This window comes from Castor canadensis, chromosome 16 (assembly GCF_047511655.1).
Source record: "Castor canadensis chromosome 16, mCasCan1.hap1v2, whole genome shotgun sequence".
Lineage (NCBI taxonomy): Eukaryota > Metazoa > Chordata > Mammalia > Rodentia > Castoridae > Castor > Castor canadensis.
In genome coordinates this window covers 21607394-21631768 of record NC_133401.1, presented here as the reverse complement: position 1 = coordinate 21631768, position 24375 = coordinate 21607394, and the positions used below count along the sequence as shown (strand labels likewise).

Here is a 24375-nt window from a genome sequence, read left to right as displayed (position 1 = left end):
TGGCTTCTATTATGACTGGGCAATTCTGCACCCATCTGTCAGCTGGGAACTTCCTGAGAGATAGCTGTTCCCAAACTTGTTTATGCCAGTTGTTTTTAAGCTAATAATTTAATCTACAATCAAACTAATGAGATATTAATGCAGTAGAGGTGTTTATATGCAAACCAGTCTGCTTGCAATGGGAAGAATGGAGGCGTTAAGGAGAAGTGTGCTGCCAGATTAAGTGCAAGCAGCCATAAATGACTGAATAGAAAAGCTGGGGGAGTCGCTCAAGTGGTAGAGCACCTGCCTAGCAAACATGAAGCCCTGAGTTCAAAACCACAGTAGAGACAAAGAAGAGCTGGGTGCTGGTGGCTCACACCTGTAATCCCAGCTACTTAGGAAGCTGAGATTGGGAGGATCATAGCTCAAGGCCAGCCTGGGCAAAAAGTTAGTGAAATCCCATCTCAACCAATAATTGGACATGGCCAGGCATCAGTGGCTCAGGCCTGTGGTACTAACTACTTGGGAGACTGAGATCAGGAGGATCAAAGTTTGAGGTCAACTCAGGCAAATAGTTCTAGAGATCCATCTCCAAAATAAGCAGAGCAAAATGGACTGGAGGTGTTCAAGCAGAGCATCTACTTTGCAAGTACAAAGCCCTGAGTTCAAGCCCCAGTCCCACCAAAAAAAGAAAAAAAAAACATGCTGAACATAGTGGTGTGTGCCTGTAATCCCAGTTACACTGGAGGCTGAGATAGGGAGGATCACAGTTCCAAGCCAGGCAGGACAAAAAAATGTTGGAAGGGTCCTATCTCAACAGAAAACCTGAGCCCACGTGGTGTGCACACTTGTCATCCCAGGAACAGGATTGCCACTAGCCCAGCCCAGGCATTAAAGCAAGACCCAATCTCCAAAATAACCAGAGCAAGAAGGGCATGGGGTGTGGCTCAAGCCCTAGAGTGCCATCCTTGCAAGCATGTGGCACTGAGTTCAAACCCTAGTACGGAAAGAAAAGGCTCTTTTTCATTTAGTTATTTTTTTCAGTGGGGTCATGTCTTTTGCCCAGCAAGCCTCAACCCTCCTATTTAAGCTTTCCACAGTAGCTGGGATGACAGACATGGGCCACATGTCTGTGGAGTCTTTTGGCCTCAAACTCTGATCCTCCTGATCTGTGCCTTCTGAGTGGCTAGGATTATAGATGTGAACCACCAACCCCTGCCTAGGATTCAAATTTCTTCTTTTGCAGTACTGGAGTTTGAACTCAGGGCCTGCACCTTGAGCCACTCCACCAGCCCTTTTTTTGATGAGTTTTTTTGTAGATAGGGTCTCTTGAACTATTTGCCAGGGATGGCTTCAAACCGTGATTCTCTTGAGTAGCTAGGATTGCAGGCATGACCCACTGTACCCAGATGACCTGGAATTCTTGATCCTCCTGCCCCAGCCTCCCAAGTGCTGGGACTACAGACGTGTATCAACCACACCTGGCAGACAGTTAGCATTTATTTTTATTTATTTTTATTTTTTGGTAGGACTGGTGTTTGAACTCCAGTCCATTTTCCTTTTCACTTTGAAGATTGGGGTGGGGCAGTATTCCCAAACTATTTTCCCATGCTGGCCTCAAACTTTGATCCTCACAAGCTCAGACTCCCAGGTAGCTAGGATTATAGGTGTGAGCCACCAGCACCCGATTATCATTTAGTATTTGAGGACTCGGAGTTTTTCAAGCTCAGCTTAATAGATGACCTTGGAGTGAGGTAAAGCACAGTCACTGCAGGGGGGGCAGGGACCCCACCCATCTTCAAGGCCAACCCCATAGGGCTTTGCTTTGCCAAACAAATGAGCTGCAAATCTATGACCTCTCCTTCACCCGGGCCCCTGCGGCTACTTCCTGGCGTAGCAGGCTGCACATCTCCTGATCAAGGAACTGTAGCTGCCGTTCTCTTGACGTGTCCCCACTCCTCCATGGCACTCCGGGTTCCCAATAACAGCCTGGCTGGCCCTCTGCCAGTTCATGCTAGAAGTGGATTGAATAGAGGTAAGAGCTGGTACTGGACCTGAGTCACCTCAGTTGTTTCTAAATATAAGATACCAGTAGCTCATCTCCACAGGGAGATGGTGAGAAACCCAAGAGACCCCCGGCCAGCAGCAATGGTTGGTTTCTGGAACCTCTCTCAAAGTGTGAACCATATGAAGATTTATCTATGCACCAAACTAATTCAGCTGGGTGTAGTGGTGCACGCCTATAATCCCAGCACTCGGGGCAGAGGCAGGAGGATTTTGAGTTGGAGGCCAGCCCGGGATACACAGAGAAATCGTGTCTCTAAAACAAAAAGAAAAGATACCAAAAGTTCACTGAAATGTCATAAAATTGAAAATAGACTTGGTATATTCGATTCTGAAATTTTGCTGCTCAGAATGTAATACTCTTGCTTTGTTTTTGGTTTTTGTTTGGTTTGGTTTGGTGGGACTGGGGTTTGAACTCAGGGCTTTACACTCACAAAGCAGGAGCTCTACCACTTGAGTCACACACCAAGCCCATTTAGCTCTGGTTATTTTGGAGATGGGGTCTTGAGAACTATTTGCTGGGGCTAGCCTCAATCCTTAATCCTCCTGATCTTAGCCTCCCAAGTAGCTAGGCATGAGCCACTAGCGCCTGGCTCTCTGGAGCATTTATTATGATAATGAGAAACTGCACAGCTACCCACCAACCCACAGGTATGGCAGGCAACCTGAAAGATCCCCCCCAAGCCCCTGTCCCTGCTGTCATGCTCTGGCACCATCCTCTCAGGTTGGGTGTGGGCTGGACCCCTATGTCTAACCAACAGAATATTCCAAGATTAGGACACAGAAAGGCTGCAGCTTCCATTACTGGCACCCTCTCTTCTTCCAGAGAAGCCGGCCACTGCATCATGAGCTATTCCAGAAGAGGCTTACAAAGATGACAAACCAGACCCCCAGCCAACAGCAAGCAAGGAACTGGGGCTCTCCCATCACCTTCGAGGAACTGAGTCCCACCAACAAGCACCTGTGTGAGCCTTAAACGGGCCTGCCCCCACTGAGCCACAGATGAGACCACAGACCCCGTCACCAGACTGAGTCCAACATTGACCTTAGGCCTTGAGGCCCCAAGACAAGTAACCCAAGCCTGGCCTCCTGACCGTGAGCCTGAGAACGCTTGCCGCTAAGCCTAAGCCGCTGAGCCACCGGTGGGTTTTGTCACATACCAGCAGACAACTTACACAGGGTGCACCATTAGTGGATGTGGCATGTGTTCAAGTAGAGGGCACAGGACAGAGCCACATGTCATGCTCAAGTACACAAGTGAGCTGACACAGAGACTGACCACTTATGTAAACAAATTAAGATTGCCACACGTCTATAATCTGTCACCTCACACTTCAAAGTGGAGTATCTCCCTCTGGGGCAGAGGTGATTTTTGCAGAGCTGGGCATGGAATGCAGGGTCTTGTGCATGCCAGGTAAGCACTCTGTCACTGAGCCCCCCCAGCCCTCCCAGGACAGTGATTTACTTCAGTATGCTTGGGGCTGGAGGGGAGAAGGTGTGAGGACCTTCTATTTTGGAGATGGGCAGCACTGGGGTTTGAACTCAGGGCCTCAGGCTTGCTAGACAGGTACTCTACCACTTGAGCCACTCTGCCATCCATTTTTGAAAGTCTAGGATGGTGGGAAAACATGTATTAGTGACTTGCATGTACCTTCAAATAAATATGTCCCCAACATCCCTTTTTTGCTGTCATTTTTTTCATACCTTTTCTTTGGGCATGCTGAGTGGGCATTTTCAGTCAATCAAAACAGGCTTGCAGCCATTAGTGTGTTGGGTGTTTTCTTGCTGCTCTCAACAGACCTCCTTCTTTGAGAGGGTTTGTGAGTGCTGGCTCACCTCCAGCCACAGGTGCACCATCCAAAAGCAAATCGGTCACGAAGTGTTTTCAGCCACCCACTAAGGCCTACCCTTCAGGGCATTCTGATGTTTACAGGTTGGGGTGCATTTATCTATTTAATTTTATTTTTGTAGTACTGGTGTTTGAACTCAGGGCTTTGCATTTGCTAGGCAGGCACTTTACTACTTCAGTCATGCCCCCAGCCCCATGAAAAAACTTTTTATTTTTCAGCAGTACTGAGGATTGAACTTGGGGCCTTGTGCTTATAAGAGCGCTACCCCTTAAGCCTCACCTCCAGCCCTTTGGTTTTTCATGTTTTTCAGGTTCTCTTGTTTTTACACCCAGGCTGTTTTTGGATTGTGATCCCAAGCAGCTGGGATTACAGGTGTAAGCTATCACACCAGGCTGGGGTGCTTTTCAGATGTCTACCACATTTTGCTTCCGAGAGTGTGTTTCTGTCGGTGACCACAGTAGCTGTCACCAGCTCTCCTGTGTGGAGGACTATATTGGGCCAGAATGTTTATTCCTTAGAACAAACCTAGGAGGTGGTCACTATTTGACATACAGGGAGAGCAAGGCTCAGAAGGATAGACACCTGCCTGACGTCTCAAACTAATGGTGCAGGAGTTCGAGCCCAGCTAAGGGTCTGCTTCTATTCACACAGCCTTAGTGGGACCTTGTATTCAAAGGAAAACCTCCCTCAAAGGTTGGTGCTGTCAGTACTGACTGGCTCCCAGGGTCACAGGCAGCTGCCAGACCTTCCTGTCATCTGCACTGTGACTGGGGAATTGTGTCTTTTACTTGTCCTCTCTGGATGTCTTTGGCCTGTGTGCAGCCTAATCAGGTCACAACAGTCCCAGTGGCTCACCTAATTGGGTGTGAAGGTCAAGTGACCCTCAGTGGCCAGAGATGGCCAAACTGGTGGCTGGAAACATTTCTCTTCTCTTGGACTGATTTGTTTGGGATCCAAACCCAGGTTTCCCTGTGGTATTTCTAGCCCACGGAGACCACCCAGGCTGCTTCCAGCCCCATCTCTTCCCCCTCCAGGAGCTTCTAACACATCCACTGCTGCCCCATCAGAAAACCTCTCTGCCTCCACAGCACCACACTTGCCTGTTTCTCCTGTCTTCCGGCTCCCTGACTACCCCTCACATGTGGGGGCTTTCTCCATGTTCTGGAATCATCTTCCAGAGGTCGCAAAATGGCAGCCCGGTGGCCTCACAAGACCCACAAGTGGATTTTATTTGGTCCTTACCGTATTTTGGTTTTTAATTTGAAGGCCATTAGGCGGGGCAAGCACTCTCCAAGTTCGCCACAGTCCCCATCGTTCCCTGAAGTCTTACACCCGTCCAAGTCACACATTTCTATCACCTGCCTGGTCCCTGAAGTCATCTGAGTTTTGAAACCCCTGCCACAGGCTGCCTGGGAAATCTTGCCGCCCTCACATCTTCAGCTGCCACCAGTGTCCTGTTCCATCTTTCATCCACCTGAACATTTCTCAGGGGGCTTGCTGAAAATTCGGACTCCCAGCCCCTTCCTGGCCCCAGATTTGATCCAACTATTCTAGGGCGGGGATCAGACACTCAAATGCCTCCAGGGCCAGGCGGGTCAAACAAATGAGTGAACTAGTCAGGTATAAGAAAAGTCAAGGGCCACAAATGTAATGAAATTGGATCTTTACTGAACTACGGTGAATGCACGGAACATAATACAAACATGTATCATACTGGAGTCTTATATCTTAAATTCAAAGTTGAAAAAATACAAATTGAAAAATAGAAATATTTTAATTATTAAAATTTCTTCTCTGTCATAATTCTCTTGCTCTTTTGAGTTGGGCGGGAAGGCTCACGTCTTCCCTTCCGCACCAGGATGTCAGGGTCAGGCCTGGGATGGTGTCGGGTGGACGGCTGGGAATTCATCCTTCAGTCCTTCAACTGGGAGCAGTATTTCACTTTACTCAGGTTCATAAGGAAACACAGCTGGCCGTTCACAGGTGTGGGTACCCCAAACATAGACAGAGTGGCAGGATCTCGGGTCTTTCAAAAGAACTGCATTTAGGAATTAAGTGTCTCTAGTGCAATGACGTTCAGTGACTACTCTGTTCACCCAATGGGCGTTGACTGCCAAGGGCTAACTGGCCAGTGTGAACTCATTCAGAAAGTGTGGGACAGGAGCCTCTGGGGATTTGGTCTTGGGCCCCGCAGCTTAGGCGAAGACAGTCCTGGCCATCTCTTTCATTTCCAGATGCCAAATACAGCAAAGGAAAGCATCAGGTTATTCCTTGCCAGTGGCTTCTCCATTTTTGCCAGGTCTGGGCAGCTGTGGTCATACATTCAAGGAGCTGTTCGTGACTGTCCCTGTGGAGATGTGTTCAGGGTTCAGAAGGGTCGTGATCTCGACCAGAAGTCTCTGACTGACCTTCTCAGGGAACTGAGGTGGGGCCTTCGTGCCTTGAAGTGAACCGAGTTCAACTGCTGGGATTTCTCCCACAACTGGAAATACATCGGGTCAAGCCACCTGACCTTGCTCGTGGCTTGTGTCAAAGACGAAACTCCACTGAGTTTCTCAGAACTACTCAATTTATGGTGACCAAGGCGAGGGATCTAACCTCTGTGTCCTCACCAGAAGCTGCCACTTTGGATGGAGGTGTCTGGACAAATCTCCATCTAATAATCTAATTTGACAGATTATTAGATGACAAGTGTCTTAGTTGTGCTTAAGAATTCTGACTGGCACACATGAAACTTCTCATTTCTCTCCATACACAAAAAGTAAGCCATTTCCCAGCGCTGGGCCTGCCTTGACACCACATCACAGACTCTTCGGTCACATCAAAATTCTCAACACCACAAATAAATAAAGCTAACTGGGTGGTCACAGTTTATGAGCAGCGATAGAAAAGGCCACAAATGACTCGACTCTTTCAGGAACGACGACTTGTGAAGCCTCTGATTTATCTTGAGTCCATAGTGCGGTGCAAATGCCTGTGAAGACTCGAATAATGGTCTTGACAGTCGTGTGTCTTCAGGACATGTTCTCCTTTGTCAACTCACACTCTGTTGTGGGTTTTAATGCCCGGATGATTCTTTCTATATTGTTCCTTCCACTTCTAGTCTTCGCTCTCCGAAGCTACTGACATTTCAGTCCCTTCTTCAGTTCGTTGAGGATGGCGTCTCGAGTCTGCTCTGTGTACTGGTTGTAGCTCTTACTGTGCTGTGACTCGTAATGGCGTTTCAAGTTGTACTCTTTCAACACAGACACGATTTTTTTGCATATTAAACACGTAGGCATGCTCTTCACTTCCACAAAGAAATAGTCTCGCTCCCATTTTTCTCGAAACACGCGGCCCTCTCCTTCTCTCTTTCGTTTGGCCACTTTTGACAGAGACATGGGTATAAGAAAGATTTCACTTTTCTCTGAACACTACCACAGAACCACCACAGTGCCAGCCCAGTGACAAAGGCAGTGCCCCGCTGCCTCACCATGGGGGAGCAAGAGGGAGTGCTGGGGACTGTGGCGAACCAGAGAGCACACACCCCACCGAAAGGGGCAGCTCTCGCCCACTGTTGCCAGGCAGAAGGGTGGGCCCAGGGGTGCCAGATCTTCCGACTTGTCAAGCGCAGCCAGGACTGCAGATTGTGTGTACATGTGAATTACCCCGGTTTTTACAACTAACTCGGAAAATTGCCACACATGCTAACACAGGGAAGGCCAAACAAAACTCATCTGTAGAGTGGCCCCAGGCCACCAGATTGCAACCTCTTTCTGGGATGGGCCTGTGAACCTAAATGTTAACCAGCGTGCCAAACCTGGTCCAGACACAGACCACGCTTGCGCGACACTCACATACAATCTGACAAGACAGCTCCCTCTGCTTCCAGGATCACTGCCTGCGTGCCCCAGCCCCTCTCAGCTTCCCCTGGGCCTCTCTGAAGATGGGAGAGCCTCGCCTCACCACATCTCACACTGGTCTTTGCTAGGTCTTCCAACTCTGCAACGACCCCACCGTCCATCCACCTTGGCCACACCCCTGGAAGGCATGCCTCCTCTTCACATGTAACCTGGTCCACTCCTGTGGCTTCAACCACCAAACACACACTGTTCCCTAAGGACATGTCCTGAATAACCAACGTGGCTTCTATGTCGCCTGGATCCCCTGAGGCTTCTGGCACTCACCACTTGCCGTGGCCCAGACCTGGACCTGACAGCTGGCCTTGACCCCACCCTCACGTCTCACCCCTCCTGGCCTCGTCTTGGCCATCACATGGCACAGCCCAGAAGAGTCATCCTGACATCAGTCAGCCCAGACCTGACCCCAAGCTTGTGGCCTCCCATGGTCCTGTGTCCCCAGGACAAACCTGCAGCTGCCCACTTTGGCATCTGAGCCCCTCACAATCTGGCACTGCCCAGCTCTCTAGCTCCTCCCCACTAAAGCTCATGCTCCAGAAGCATCCGCCACCTGTCTCCTCTGAGCGTCCCTTTCTTTCTCCTGCTATGACATGCCCCTTTTGCTATTCTCTGTTCCTCGGTTCCTCCTGGCCTCCTGACTGTGGCTTCTTTCCAACTCCACAGATCCCCAGCTGGGTCACATGCTCTTTTGGGCTCCCTGCTCTCTGCAAGCAGAAGGATGGGTCCTGAGCACTCCCCACCTGCCTCCATGTCTCCCCAGACTGCCTCAGACTTGCCACCAAGGCCCAGCGAGCCTTCACCCAGCTGAGGCCTCGGGACGTCTACTGAAGTGAGAGCAAGGACAAAGACGTCTCCCCGGGTCTCCTCCTGCCCAGTCCTGGGGGACGTCAGTGACGGGAGCCGGGGTGGGTGTTAAAAGGAACTTTATTGGGTGTTGGGGGTTCAGATGAGATCCATGAGGATGTCGTCCTCCATGACGCTGGGCTGCAGGCCCGGCTGGGGGACCGGGCCCCGGGGACCCCCGCTCAGCAGCATCTGACCTGGGGGGCAGTGGGGAAGGGACTGCATCTCCCAGTAGTCCCTGGGGCCATGGAGGGCCCTGGGCCTGCTTCCTCCCTCCTCCTATGGGAACCCAAGGCACTCAGTTTCCTAAAAAGCCCTGGGGCCCCATCAGAGGCACTTTCTGACCCCATCTACTTGTAAATAGTTTCCCATGAGCCATGGAGAGCCCTTCCCCCACACTACTTCTCTGACCCGAAGACGTTTTCCAGCACCCCCAGGACACATGGGAGGATTGTGGGAAGGCTTCTTGCCCCACTAGGACATTGTTCCCAAGGGTTGAATTTCCCAGGAGTCCTCAGAGATCCCCCCAGGGCTATGGGGAGAGCCACTGGTCTCGGTGCCCTTGCCCAGTCTATTGGGACACTCAGTTCAGACCCCTCCCCCGGAGCCCCTTACCTGGCAGTGGAGCCCGTGGGGGGAGCTGTGTAGGCCAGGACTGGGCGGGCGGTGGGTGCAGGAGCGGGGGGCCCAACTGGGGCTGCCCCAGGCTCTGGTGTGGTGGGGGCAGCAATGCAGGAGCCCCTGGTGGTTGCAGGTGGTGCAGGGAGGCCTGGGGTGGGGGCACCCCAGTCTGGGGCTGGGGGAACACAGAGGGCAGCTCAGAGGCCCCTGGTGGTGAGCCCCCCGCCATCCTGCCTCTAGCACAGAGGCTGCTCAGAAAGGCCTCACTCAGCCTGTGGGCCAGGGAAGCTTCCTTCAAAGAAAGCTTAGCATGAATCCATGTAGGACAGAGAGGAAGGGTCTGCTCCGAGCCTCAGTGGTCTCCACTCACACCCACTCACCACAGCCAGCCTCCCTCCTCCCAGATCAAAGGACCAAGACCACTGAGGCCAAGACCCATAGTTCCCTGCTGCCCCTACCCCCAAATCTCACCGGTGGGGGATTGAGGAGGAGGCTCCGCAGCTGGGGGTTGGCCCCCGGGTTCTGGGGCCGAAGGATGGGTCCAGGAGGGGGTGGGCCAGGGGCTGCTCCAGGAGGGCCTTGGGGGGCACCAGGAGGGGCCTGGGTGGTACCTTGGGGCTGGGGCTGCCCTGCAGACCCAGAGGCCCCCACAGTGCCCTGAGGCTGGGGCTGCGGTGCACGGAGCTGGAGCTGGCAGAGAGAGATGGCAGTGAGGGAAAAGGGCAGGAACGATGGATGTCCTTTGAGACTCCCCACTGCCTCCCCTCTCCCATCTCTGACCCCGCCAGCAGTGTCCTCACCAGATTCTGAGGGGGTCTTGCTTGGTCCTCCAGAATGGGCCCCAGGCCTGGGGGTGCCTGCTGTGCCCCCATCTGCATGGGGAGCAGGGGAAGGTCAGTGACAGGGAGAGAAGGGCACACCAAACTGAAGTCAGAAGGATCTGAGCACCCAAAGAGTTGAGAATGTTTTCTTTGGGGGTGAGCAGCCTGGGAAGGAAGTCATACACTCCCAGGTCCCTAAGAAGGGGCATGTGCCCTGATGGGGACAGTGAGAGGGTTGGTAGAAAACACATGGTAGAATCAAGAGGCTGTGTCTTGGGAAATTAAACATCTGGCAATGGAGGCCAAGAGGGCCACAGGGTACAGGCCATCTTGACTCTGCGGCATGTCTCCTGGTACCCAGGCAGGAAAGGGACAGGGCACTGCAGTGGGGTGGTGGCGTCCCTCACCCCTCGCTGCTGCTCCAGCTTCTGCTGCTGGACCTGCTTGTGGTTGGTGATGACCTGCCGGATGCCGTTGACGAAGCCGCTCTGGTCATAGGGGATGAGGCCCATGAAGATCTTCTTCTTGGACGAGTACAGGAGCATGAGCACGCGCACCTCGCAGGGGGCCGTGTGGGGGAAGTGCACGCAACCGGCCTGCGGACAGAGGCTCTTCAGAATCACTCCTGTCCCAGGGAGGTTACAAGAAGTCCCTCCCCATTCTAGAAGCCCCGAGGGCAAGGAGTGACAAAATCTCCACAATAAAGGTTGCTGCAGAGATGGGGCTCAGTCCAGAGCTACATGCCTAAAGGGCCAGATGCGGGGCAGGACTCAGCTCTTCAGCTGTCACTTGACCCACGGCCTCCACCTCAAAGGGCCTCTGGGAGGAGGCACAGCTTAGGTGAGGGACTGGAAGACACAGGCAAGGTCAAGTCTTGAAGGACCCAACAGACTCACAGTGGGTGGCTACACACCGCTGCCTCAGTATCTGGGGTGTGGAGCAGGGAAGTGGTACACAAGGTGGCTGTGACTGAAGTACCTGAGACACATGGAGCACCTTGCCCGAGGTTCAGCCCAGGAAGTGCTACTGCCATGAAACACAGTATTCACAAGATGCTCCAGGGAGGAGCTGACCTCAGTCACGAGTATTTTTTGAGTCTCGGTTTCAGAGTCTAAGGCAGATCTGCTAGTTTCCTACCCAGCACCCACATGCCTGTCTCCCTTGCCCATAGCCCAGTGTTGCAGGGCAACAGCATGCCTAGGCCCTGTGCACCCAGGAGTGCCCACTCCCTGTAGCGTCCCCAGCACTTAGGTGATGAAAGGGAGGCTTGGCCGGGGTGCAGGACTGTTCCTGGTTTCCTGAAGAGAGGGACCTGCACAGCCCATGCCTCTTCCTTCATTCCAGTTGACAGGGTACCTGGAGCTATTAAAACTATCCTGTGCCTATGAGGAAGCGGTCAAGACAACTGGAGACCCTTTCGCTGATTGCAGAGTCACAAAACTAACCCCAACAGCTCCCCTTCCAGGGTCCTGTTACATGTCAAAAACAAAAACCTGGCCCAGCAATGCTCATTAGCAGGACCCAGCTGCCATGCTGGGATGAAGTCCTAGCCAGGCATACGACCTACAAAGGAACTCTGGCTGATGGTCGTGGCATATCCACGTGGCATATCCAGCTGATAGCTGGGGTCAGATGACTGGTCACTGAACATCCAGCTCAGTCGAGCTTCCTGAGGACCAGTCTCAGCTGCCATGTAAGGCAATCCCATGAGGCCCCCAAGTTTGACCCACAGAACTGGAGAGAAGTGCTGATTACCAGTCTGCCCCGGAAATCGATTTCTTTGGAAAAGTGTGGCTGACAGCCTTCCTAACGCAGGGAGCTTCCTGCAATTTGCTGAGAGGACTGAGCAAAGCCGGCCACCTAAATTTCTCTCTCAGGGAAGAGGCTGGGCCACAGGAAGCAACTGGATCTGTTCTACTTAGACCCATGTAAGGAAAGGAACAATGTCCTCCAAAAACACAAGTGCCAAATCCCGGCACCTGTAAACGAGCCCTGATGTGGAAAGAGGGTCTCTGCAGATGCAACAGGATGAAGTCGACAGGTTAGACTAATTCCATATGGTTGGTGTCCTGACAGAGAGAGACATGGAGTGGGAGGGCTCAGTGGTAGACTGCTTTGCACACACAAGGCCCTGGGTTCCCCCCAGTGCCGCAAAAACATGAAAAGAAGACAGTACAGACACACAGACAGAATGCTGAGTAAAGACGCAGATACAGGGGAGATATCCCTGTGAGACAGGAAGCAAAGAAGATGGAAGAAAACTGCTGGAAGCCCAAGAAGGCAAGTTCTCTGAGCCTTCAGAGGGAGCACAATCCTGCTCACACCTTTGCCTCCCGCACTGGCCTCCACAGCTGTGAAAGTAAGTTTGTGTTGTTCTAAGCCCTGCCGGCTTAGGGCGTGTCACAGCAGCACAAGACGCTCACACACCCAGTAAGCCTGTCATACTCTACAAGTCTCTAACTGCCCAGCACTGTGGCCACACTGTTGATGGGAAACATACCTTGATCCAGCGCGTAACACAATCATGGTAACAGTTAAGGCTCCCAGAAGCGGCGGAGGGACCCAAGTTCACAAAACCACCAACCCACCAAATGGCTCCAGGCTGAGAAGGAGCTTGGTTGTACAGCATTTGCTAGCATGTGCAAAGCCCTGCATTCCACCCCCAGCAGGACTTAGGGCCTAGGCACCCTGAGACTCCTGTCCAAAATCAGCAGAAAGGAAAACAGAAGAGCTAGCTAGTGCCCGGGGCCACCCTGCCCCAACTCACAAAGCCATTGCCCATGATGCGATAGAGGCCTTTGAGGGACTCCAGGTCCTTGTTGGTGAAATGGAACTGGACCATCCTTGAGTTCCGGAACAGAGGACCCAGGGTGGTCTGCAGAGACACGGCAGCTGTAGTGTTGGCAGCGAGGAGGGATAAGGCAGGGAAGCAGGGCAGGCCATCCCCTCCCGGCCACTCACCAGCAGCTGCTGGGGGATGAGCTGCATGATCAGTTTCTGTGGCCACTGCTCTGTCTTCCTGGGGGCAGGGCCGAGAGAGGTGTCAGCAAGGTGGCCTAACTCCCCCAGCACTGCCCACCCACCCACACACCACCACCTACAGGTTCTCTCCTTGATTCACATAGACCTGGCAGGGCAGTGACCGCGTCAACTTGGTGTTGGCATCCACCGAGGCTGGCTTGGGTTTCTGAGGGGAGAAAAGGGCAAGTCTCAGTAAGAAGGGTCCCCTTGGTCCCTTCTCCCCAACCATGGTAGCCCCCCATGTTAAGCCCCAAGAGTCCTGGATCCTCTTCTACCAATCCCATAATCCTCTAGTTCTAAGTCTACAAATGTGGAGGCTTCTCGGGCCCTAAATTTCACAGCCTGTTAACCCCCAGAGGCCAGAATTCCTAGGGTTCCCATGGGGACCCTAAATCCCAGGTTTTCCTGGGTACTTCCCCTCATGAGACACAGTTATTACAAACCCCCTAGTCATGATGTCTGAGCCACAAATCTCATGGGTCCCTGGAGCTTACCTGTAGACCTCAAGTTCAACCACAGTATGGGTTCCCTGGCCTGGCCCAAGTCCCTTAAACCCACTCACCTCCTGCCACTCAAGGACTCCACTCCAGGCCAAGAGCTTGTTGGAGACTGACTGCTGCCCACCAAGCGCTGGAGCCCCAAGCTGGGTGGGGGAAGGGCCACTTACCCCCCCTGGGGCCACAGTGCCAGCCTGCAGAGGAAGGAGGGTGAGGAGTAGAACCAGTCTACCTCTGGGGAAAGGCTGTCCTGAGACAGGTGTAGAAAATGTTCTGTGCCAGGACCATTAGGCTGTGGTCACACCGGACATAAGTACTCCTGAGCCCTCTAAGGCCTGGGCCCTCAGACTTACAGACCCAGGGTGCCCACGGTCCTGAGAGCAGCTCGGACCCACCAGGAACAGTCTTGCGATTCTACACCCTTGTCTCAGACCCTACACCCTTGTCTCAGAGCTGTGTAGCATCCGCACCATGAGCCCCAAGGTCCCAGAACCATAAGGCCCAAGTCCCCCAGGGCTCTTCTGGAAAGCACAGGCTTTCTCTCACTGTCTTTACCTGGAAGCAGGAACAGAGCTGCTGTGTGGGGGGAGGGGGGCGCGGGGGGGGGGGGGGGGCATGTGTAGTCACCTACCATGGATGGAGCCCCAGGCTGTGCAGGGGGAGCCAGGCCTGGGCCAGGGGCCACAGTGGAGACCAAGCTAGCCTGGGATGCAGGAGGTGGCTTGGGGGCTCCAGGAGGACCTGAGGGCAGTGGGGGAGCTGGGGCCTGGCTAAATGGGGGCCCCACTCCTGAAGCAGCTTGCTGAAGAGGATTGATGGGTGAGACTGTGGGAGAGATGAAGGAACAAATAGGAAGGAGATGCAGGGAGAGGCAGCCCAGCCTACCCACTCCACATCTCCACCCAGGAACTCACAGCGTGGGCCCAACCCGGCCTTCTGGTTCTTTGCAGCTTCCACTGCATTCTGGGCAGCCACCTGAGCGGCACTTAGGTTCCCAGGAACCTGAGAGCAGAGAGGGGAGGCTGGTGATCATGGCCACATGCCCCAGTCCCGTGCACAACAGCCCAGAAGAAACATCACCCCACTTTGCTATCTCAGGAGCTCATGCCTCCCATCACACAACGCCACTGCTCAGGCCCAATCCCACCTTCCCAACCTACTGAAGGGACCCCTTTCTGCCTCAACCAGTGTTCACTTATGTCCTCCCACAAGGCCATGGCTCTTGCAAGCCCCAGAGCCGATACCTTCCTGGCGAAATCCATACCTGGTACTGTGGTGGGACAGGGGGCAGAGCCTGCTGGGGGGCTGCGGAAAGGGCAGCACCCGAGGATTGGGCAGGAGGCAGGGGAACTGGCTGCTTGGGCTGGAGGGGGCCTGCAGCTGAGCCACCGCTGACTGCGGTGAGACCAGGAGAGATGACCAAGGCCCAGGAGAAGGTTGGAGGTGGAGAGAGGGAAGGGAAATATAAAAGTCAAGACAGAAGCAGAGGAAACACCAGACCTCCCCCACACCCATACCCCACACCCCTCAGACCCAGGCCTTACCAGGCAGCACAAGCCCCCGCACCAGCACCATGTGCCTTGGGTCCTGGCTCACGTCTGCTGGCGGCTGTAGCGGCTCCAGCAAGGTGGGGGGAGCTGCCTTCTCAAAAAGAAGGCGAAGGGCAGGCAGCTTCCGTGGAGACACAATGGAGAAGTGGATCCCCCGCTGCAGGGCAGGGGACAGAGGTCAGGATGGGCCCCCTCCATAGGGTTAGTGGGGCCCAACCCCCAACACCACCACCAGGGTAGCTGGATGGACAGGGCCTTAAAACCACAACTCCCATCAGGCCATAGGGCAGGGGCTGGTGAGATTCAGTATTAGCTGCCCCAGAGGACTCTGTGTTATAGCTCTTTCAACAAACTTAAGGAAGTTTAGGTGGCCAGAGTGTATGACTATTTTGAGACTGAGGGATCCAGATCACAGCACCTTCTCCATTACACCCAGAAGTGAAGACCCCAGCCACCTTCTTCCCTTAAACTCAGGGGTCCACACTGCAGCACTTCCTCCCTCAGACCCAGGGGTCCGGGCCCAGCCCTCTTCCCTCAGACCCAGGGGTTCAAGCGCAGCCCTCCTACCTCCGTACGGGGTCCTTACCTCCCCAATCTTTTGCACAAGGCTCTCAGTTGTGCACCCTGAGTATGTGGTGCTCTCAACAGCAGGCAGCAGGTATGGTGGCGAGTTGCAGATAAGGAGACAGACTCGGTGTGTCTGACCACTACAGGGACAAGGAAGACATGGAGCAGGCACCCACAGGGGTCCTGAGAAGGCCCCAGACCCAGCACCAGATGAGGTTTACACACCACACCCGTAAGAAACCAGGAGCAATGTCTATTCTACAACTGAGAACACTGAGGATCTGGGGGGCTCAGTGACATACAGCCGATCACCAGCAGGCAAAGGACACAGGTCAGAAACCCAGAACTGGCTCCTCTCCTGAATGAGGGGACCCTGGCTAGACCTGCCTAGGAATATACTTCTTGTCTCCTGTTTCTCCGAGTGAAGCAAGAGGAGTCATCACAGACAGGCTCCAGGTACAGGGGCAAGCGGGAAGAGTGACAGGGCCCCCCTGGAGGGCACTCACATCTGTTCTCGCATCTTCTTGAAGTCGTCAAACAGCTGCAGGGCTGTGCTGAGGCCTTCTGCGATGAGACTGCAGCTCTCGCCGCCCCCACCCATGAATCTGTAGGGGGCCAAGCGGCCAGGAGCAGTCAGACCCTGCCCCCTACCACGCACCAAGGTTGCTATTACCCCAGCCCCAGGTTATCCCCACCCCACCCCACCCCAAACTGTGGACCTCGGAACAGTGAGATATTGCTGAGTTCCCTGCTCTATTCTCAGCACCCAGCTGAGAGGACAGGGGACACCTGTCTTAACAGGGAATGGGAAAAGACCCAGGACACCAAGTTGCCGGGTCATCACAGTCCTGGTGTGACCACCCCCTGTCTACCCTCCTGCTGTCCTTTCCTCCCTTGATCATCTGCTCCATCTTTAAAGCAGTCCTGGCCACACCTCCCCTTTCCAGTCAGGAAGACAGGTGTCCTGTGTCTACTATAGAACCGCGGGCTGCCCCACATGCCCCAATGACAGGGTGAGGTCCCAGACCTATGCCTGACAGTAGAGCCTTGATGGAAGCAGGATCTTTACACAAAGTGGACACAAGCAGGGGAGTTAGGGGGTCCTAATTCAACATGCTCGCTGTCTCTACGAGGAAAAAGTTGGACACAGAGACAGACACACAGAGGGAAGATGTGCAGACACAGGGAGGCCGTAGGAAAACTAGGTGATGCTATCATAAGGCAAGGAGTACCTGGGGCACCAACCGCTAGAAAAGGCAAGGCAGGCCGGGCGCCAGTGGCTCACGCCTGTAATCCTAGCTACTGGGGAGGCAGAGATCAGGATGATCACAGTTCAAAGCCAACCCAGGAAAATAGTTTGGAAGACCCTATCTCAAAATACTCAACACAGCTGGGTGCTGGAAGCTCACATCTATAATCCGAGCTATTCAGGAGGCAAAGATCAGGAGGATGGTTTGAAGCCAGCCCCGGGCAAACAGTTCCCGAGGCCCCAGCTCAAAAACACCCTTCACAAAAAAAAAAAAAAAGCAAAGGTTTGGGATGGAATCCAGGTAGCCTAGGATCTTGGATTTGCAGCCTAAAGGCTATAGGACAATACAGCTTCTTTTTGTTTGTTTTGTTTTTTAACTGTTGTGCTGGGGGTACACTGTGGCATTTATTAAAGTTCTTACAATAGATCAAACGTACCTTACTTGAATTCACTTGAATTCACCCTTCCACCCTTCTCCTTTAGCCTCCTCTGACCCCAACGTTTCTGCTTTGCAGCCTAGTTTCTAGTGCTATGATACAGCAGCTTCAGACACACTGATACAGACAAACACACACGCTTCCCTGCAGCTGCTCCCCAGAGTCTGTCCCCAGACAGAAGTGGAAGTGGTGTGGCGAAGCCCTCCACTCCTCAGTTACTGCCACCACCAGTCCTCAGAAGCTGACTTTGCCAGCTTCTGACCTGTGTGAAATTTGGATAGCTCTGTCCCCGATTTGAGGTCTCCATGTCCATGTCTGCAACAGGACATAAGTCCTCTCGTCTCTAGCCCTGTCACCACACTCTGGCACAAGGGAAGCCTGGGGAACACCTATGTTAAATAAACAATGACTACCCAGGCTGGGACAAAGCCAGTCCTCAGGCGGGCATCTGTGGACCTCCCGGTGCCCTCTGCCTGCTAGGCCTACAGGACCCTCATATCCCAGGTAGAGATCAGCACATGCTCCCTCCAGACCACACCTCTTCTCTGGCCTAGATGGAAACCCAACCTTTCTATGCAACTTTTCTATACACCCAGGCCCAGTGAGCCCTCTTCCAGGAAGCCTACCCTGCCTGTCACCTGACACAAGTTGTCAGGGTTCCCTCCACAGAAGCCCTCCCATGACCAGCCTGTACAGACTTCAGTGAAGGGGTCCAAGTCATCCAAGCTTTCTCTATGATGTACTCCAGGTCCCACAAGGCTCTGGGAACAGGAGCACACACCAGTGGCCTGGACCCTCTACTGCCCCCCATTTCCCTCACTACTTTCTTTCCAGTCACACGAAGAGAAATGGGTGTCACAGAACCTGGGGCCCTCCTTCACTCTCTGTGACCCTGCTGCCACTCTTTACCCATAATCTACTCCACAAGGAAGAGAATGTTAATTTTTTTTTTTGGTGGAACTAGGGCTTGAACTCAGGGCTTCATGCTTGCAAAGCAGGCGCTCAACCACTTGAGCTACTCTTCCAGTCCATTTTACTCTGGCTATTTTGGAAATGAACTATTTTCTTGGGCTGACCTTGAACAGTGATACTCCTGATCTCAGTCTCCCAAGTAGCTGGTATTACAAGTGTGAGCTACTGGTGCCCTGCTAGTGAATTATAAGCCCACATGGTTGGGGCAGACCCCACTGAATGGGCCAGTTCTAGATCCACCCTGCTGCCTGCTTCTGCATAAGAGAAATCAGACTTTTTCACTTTTTCCTTGGCCTTTTTGAGACTCACAGCCAGGGCTTTGCTCGGGAAAAGGATGGCACCTACTTCCTCAATGTGGTACCTCCACTGGGGTGATGAAAATGTTTTGGAGGTGTGCCTCGAGCAGTAAAGTGCCTTTCTAGCAGGCTCCAAGGCCTGAGTTCAAACTCCAGTGGTTGCTCCACATTGTGACCATCCTGAGTGCTGCTCACTTGTCCTCTAAATGATTACTTTCAGGCACTGTGAATATACTTCAATTAAAAAAATAATTGGAACCGGGTGTCAGTGGCTCACGCCTGTAATCCTAGCCACACAAGAGGCAGAGATCAGGAGGATCACAGTTTGAAGCCAGCCCGGGCAAACAGCTCACTAGACCCTATCTTGAAAAAAACTCATCACAAAAAAGGGCTGGTGGATGGCTCAAGGTGTAGGTCCTGAGTTCAAACCCCAGTGCAGGGGGACGGGAAAAAAAACAGATAACTGGAGGTGAGGCTCAACTTGCTCTTTGCAAGCATGATGCCCTGATTTCAAAACCCATCCCCACCTTGAAAAAAAAAAAAAAAAACAAACTTAATCAAAGCATGAATATATACACCTGTAATCCCAGCTACTTGGTAGGCAAAGGCAGGAGGATCAAAAGTACCAGGCTAGCCTGGGTTACATAGCGAGGCCCTGCTTCAAAAAATTATATAAACAAACTTAAGAAGGAGAGTGCGAAAGACTGCCCACTGTGAGACCCTAAAACTGGCTTTTCTCTCATTGAGTATTTTGAATATTAAGTCACCTGTCATCAGCTTCAAGAAAGACACATAATAAATACTGCCACACCAATGAGAAAAACTTAAAAATGGGCAAAACAAAAACAGGGACAGTTGCAAAATATGGCTTAGATATTATCAAGCTGGTGCTAAATCTTTTTTTTTTTTTTTTTCATTTTTCTTTTATTATTCATATGTGCATACAAGGCTTGGTTTATTTCTCCCCCCTGCTGGTGCTAAATCTTAACCCCAAATAAACCCAAGAATAAAATAAAATAAAAAACAGGGGCTGAGAGAGTAGCTCAGTGGTAAATCACTGGTCTACATGAGTTCCACAAATGGCCCTGGGTTCCATCTTCAGCACTGCAAAAAACAAGCAAAAAAACAAAGTGAACGTGCCCTGGGTCATACAGAGAAGCAATGACTCCCAGCACTTCTGTGTCCTCTAACCTAGCCCCACTCCACCCCCACCCCGCCTTTTTTGCAATTCTGGGATCAAACCCAGGGCTTTCTGCATGGTAGGCAAGCATTCTACCACTGATCTACCACACTGTTCCACCCCGGAGGCCTGGGCACAGGATATCCCAAGAGGCACTGGCCAACATGAACCAATGTTAGTGACAGCCAGCCTGAACCAAGGGCTCCCTGCGTGTTAGCCTGTCACCCCTAACACACGCTAAATCTACAAGGGCTAGGACCCTGCCAGCCTCATGCCCACTCATGCCTTTTTGTGTCATTTGTGCTAGAAACCTTTGCTGAATGAATAAACGAACAAATCAACAGAGAAATGATTAACAAATGAACTGTCATTCCACTAAGAGGGATGACAGGGCTGTTTTCCTTCTGGGCCGTTCTTTCTTATTCTAGGTCATTAGCTGAAGGGGGTAAAGTTTCCCCCTGATGATTAAGGAAACGTAACATCAAAAAGAAATCTTACCAAGGCAAGGCACTGGCCATTCCCACAGAAGATAAGATTTCTCTAAAAAAAAACTTGCTGATTTTATGATCCCTCTTACAGCCCCCCCACAATGTCAGAAACATTGAATTCAAATGGTCACACAGGACTTGATCAAAACAATGACCGCTGAGAACTTAAAGAATAACTGAAAATGCTTATCAGCAGAGTGTGAGGATTCCACAGGAGGACACAAGGTGTTTTCATTTGGTTCTGGGGACAGTGCAGTCTGAGTCTAGGGAGGAGGGCTCGGACTGCAGCTCATGCTTATCTTCTCAGTGCCCTTGGAATTTTCTCGTAAGGGAGGATGACTTATTTTCCCAACAATCAACAGTCACCAAAGCTGTGGCTTTTCAGCAATTATCTTTCCTGCCTTTTGGGTGTCAGTTTCTCAGGGACCTGGATGTTCACAATCCACAGGTGGGGACAGTGACAGACCACAGGAGAGGCACGGGGCAGAGGAGGGAGCCCTATAATCAGGACAGATGATTTACTCTTCAACACAGTGCTCCTGAGGCCTCCTTCGTACCGGGGCCTGCGCTGGGTGCTAGGACCTGGACTCACTTGAGCCTCAAGAAGCCCCCATTTGCTGCTGAAGTCTTCCACGATCCAGCGCAACGCTTCTCAACTGGGATAATTCCTACACTAGCAACACCTAGTGGGTAGAACTGAGGGATGCCCTTAAGCATCCTGTGAGGGGTGTGATTGTAGGTCAGTGGTAGAGCCTGCACTCCATCCCCAGCACTACAAAAATAGAAAACAAAACCCCAACACCCTGCAACACCCAGGACTGGCTCACAACAATCACTGACTGAGTCCAAAGCCTCAACAGTGCGAAAGGTAGCCCGCTCTACATAACGTATTCATACTAACGATCCCTAAAAGGAGAGTTGCTCTTTCTCACTTTGCTTCGTTTTTGTTGTACTGGAGACTGAACTCAGGGTCTCATGCTTGCTAGGCAAGGCAAACGTTCTACTGCTTGAGCCACACACCCAAACTTTTTCTTTTGTATTGTTTTTAAGACAGGGTGTAGAAGTCCTCCTTCCACCCCCAGGAGCTGGAATTACAGGTGTGCATGAGCACACCAGGCCCAAAAGGGGAAATTATATGCCACTTTCCATTGCATGCTCTGCACCCTGCACACACACACACTCCTGGGACACAGCAGATACTCAACACGCACTTGCTACAGAAAACCTGGAAGATAAAAACAGCTACAGATTGTTGTTGTTTAATGAGCCCTGACCATGGCCAGGCTCTAAGCTCAACACCATCTAAAGACCAGCTCCGGTGATCCTTCCAACAACACTGAGATCTGCACCCATTTGTACACCAAGAAGCAAATGCACAAAATAATAGCAACCACACAGCACTTGCTGTGTGCCACAAAGTCTGAAATACACTCAACAACTCACTTCATCACCAGAGCACCCTGCCCACAATACGGCCCCCAAAATCCCACCTCCTGGTCTTCACACTGTTATACAATCACCTTTCATATGGAATAAGACAGACTCAGCTACCAAACAGGACATGGCAGAAGTGATGGTGTGTGACTTCTGGGACTTACTAACTAAGGACCCTGGTGGCTTCCTCTTTGCTCTCTGTGTTGGCTCCGTCACTCTAAGGAAAGCCAGCTTCCAGGTTAGGTGTCAAGCAGCCCTGTGGAAGGCCTAGGGGCTAATAGCCAGCAAGGAACTGAGGTCTCAGCCAACAGCCATGGAGTGGGCTTCCTCCAGTCCAGCCCAACTCTCACTGCAATGCTGTGAGAAACCCTAACATGAATTCCAGACTCACAGACACTGCAGACGATTGATGGTAACTATTCAAAAAAAAAGAAAACCACCCAAACAAAAAAAAATGAGCTAAGAAAGAGTATTAGAGCCAGGTACCAGTGGCTCACGCCTGTAATCTTAGCTGCTCAGGAGGCAGAGATCAGGAAGATTGTGGTTCAGAGCCAGCCTGGGCAAAGAGTTCAAGAGACTCTATCTCAAAAAAAAAAACCCTTCACAAAAAAGGGCTGGTGGAGTGGCTCAAGGTGTAGGCCTTGAGTTCAAACCCCAGCACCAAAAAGAAAAAAGAAAGTATTAGAGGGGGTGATCATGGTCAAAGTATATTACATAAGTGTATGGAAGTATCACAGTGAAGCCCTTTTGAACAACTAATATGCACTAATAAAAATAATAATCGCCAGGTAGAATGGCACACACTGCACTCAGGAGGCAGAGGCAGAAGTATCTTGAATTTTTTTTTTTCTTCCCTGCGGTTCAGAGCCAGCCTGGGGAAACAGTTCATTAGACCCTATCTCAAAAAAGCCCATCACAAAAAAGGGCTGGTGGAGTGGCTCAAGGTGTAGGCCCTAAGTTCAAACCCCACTACCACAAAGAATAAACAAATAAATAAAAGCCCTAACACAAGTACAATGGCCATCCCCATGTCGGAAATGAGCTACAGGAGGCACACAAGCCAAGGACCTGAGTCTGATGGTTCTATTGGAGAATGGCTGCGATTTGATCCCAGGCCACCTAACTCCAGTTTGGCAACAACTAGGAAAATTCCACTCAAACCACACGAGTCTCCTGACCCAACTCCATGCCCTGCCCTCAGGCTTCAATGTAGCCATGTGAAAATGGGCAGGATGAGACAGGAAAGTGCTGGCAACAGGGACTTGAGGGGGACAGTCCCTGCTCCAAGTGGGGGAAAGCTTACTTGATGCCATCGAGCCAGGTGACAAACTCATAGGCACTGCTGGTGGGAGCGTGACATTGTACATAAGACTCCGGAGCACAGTCCACTGTGTTGAACACCACGAGGCTATACTGGGTCCCCCCATACTGGAAGGGGAGAACAGAAAAACTTTTAATCTGGGACCCCCAGCTCTTCTTCCTTCAGGGAAAGAATCAGGGATCCCATCTTCCTGTTCCTTTAAAACCTGCAACTCCTCAACCCTCTTCCCTGTCATCCCAAGATGCAGGTCCCAGCCCTAGTCCCTGGACCCAGAGGTCCAGACCCCAGCCCTCCTGCCAGGCCCAACCATCGTCCCTCAGACCCAGGGGTCCATGTCCCAGCCCTCCTCCCTCAGACCCAGGGGTCCCCAGACTCACGTCTCCCCCGAAGTCGGTCTCAGCGGGAGGACCACCATTAAAGTACCTGTGAAGGCGGGAGGGGAAAGGTTGGGGTCGGCAGGAGGCTGCGAGCACCACAGTCGGAGGGTGGGGCTGCAGTCGCGGAAATCGCACTCACTCGATAGCCGGGAGCAGGTAGTGCTTGCAGAGCCCCTCGAAGTACGGCCCGAGGTTGGCTGTACCCTCAATCACAAACACCACGTCGGCCACCAGGCCCCCGGCGCGGGCCGGGCCCTCCGACCCGGGGACCATGCCCCGCGCCGCGGCCGCCACCGCCGCTACAGCCGCCGTGGATGGGCGGAAGTGCGCCTGCGCTGCGCGCGCACCTGCTCAGAGCCGCTGGGTGCCGCTGCCGACGCAGCCGCGGCCATGTTTGTGCAGGGCAACCTCCGCGGGTTCTATTTTTCTGTATCAATTACGACTCGCACACATTTCGTGGAAGTCTGAGGCAAGGCATAGTAAGTCCCTTTAGGGCTTGATGTGGATGACTGGACGGTTGTGATGTTTATAGAGAGCAAAATGGGAAAAAACGCCCCAGTCTGTCGCCATCTTTAAAGCGGGCACCTGTTTTCCCACTCTAGTCTCATAGGGAGGGGCGGAGATCTGATTGCTAGGCAACGCGTACACTGCCCTTGTTTTCGAACAGATTAAATTTCTAGTTCTGTTCTTTGGGGGGAGGGGCAATAGGGGGAGGGACACATGAAGGGCCCAATCACAAGGTCTGAAACGAGGTTACTAGGCAACGCATTAAGGTTGCAATCAACTTGGACCCGTGTGCAGCTGTTTTCCCTCAAAAAGAAGCCGAGCTCCAGCCCGAGTGGAGGTTGCTAGGCAACACCTGATAGTTGTTGCCTGGGAAAGAAGCCAGGAACTGGCCCAGATCAT

The 24375-nt window shown here is 52.3% G+C and overlaps 1 protein-coding gene across 6 annotated transcripts; it reads right to left on the bottom strand.

Annotated features, from left to right (window-relative positions):
• Nucleotides 1-1883: 1883 nt before the first annotated feature.
• Nucleotides 1884-23804, bottom strand: Med25 (mediator complex subunit 25). 6 transcript variants are annotated; one of them, XM_074058000.1, is made up of 18 exons: nt 23609-23804; nt 23470-23515; nt 23075-23199; nt 16222-16320; nt 15735-15855; nt 15143-15305; nt 14863-14993; nt 14513-14600; nt 14230-14423; nt 13664-13792; nt 13182-13267; nt 13042-13099; nt 12848-12955; nt 10488-10676; nt 10060-10131; nt 9731-9949; nt 9254-9551; nt 1884-1996 (listed from the first exon to the last, which is right to left on the bottom strand). In XM_074058000.1, exons 1-18 carry the CDS (start codon nt 23740-23742, stop codon nt 1992-1994), a joined length of 2265 nt encoding a protein of 754 aa, XP_073914101.1. In that variant the 5' UTR covers nt 23743-23804; the 3' UTR covers nt 1884-1991. The 6 variants fall into 6 exon arrangements, with proteins under 6 accessions (XP_073914101.1, XP_073914099.1, XP_020015572.1 ...); XM_074057998.1 differs by lacking the exon at nt 1884-1996 and adding an exon at nt 5543-7260; XM_020159983.2 differs by lacking the exon at nt 1884-1996 and adding an exon at nt 5543-7260 and having other exon boundaries at nt 9254-9434.
• Between the last annotated feature and the right edge of the window lie 571 nt (nt 23805-24375).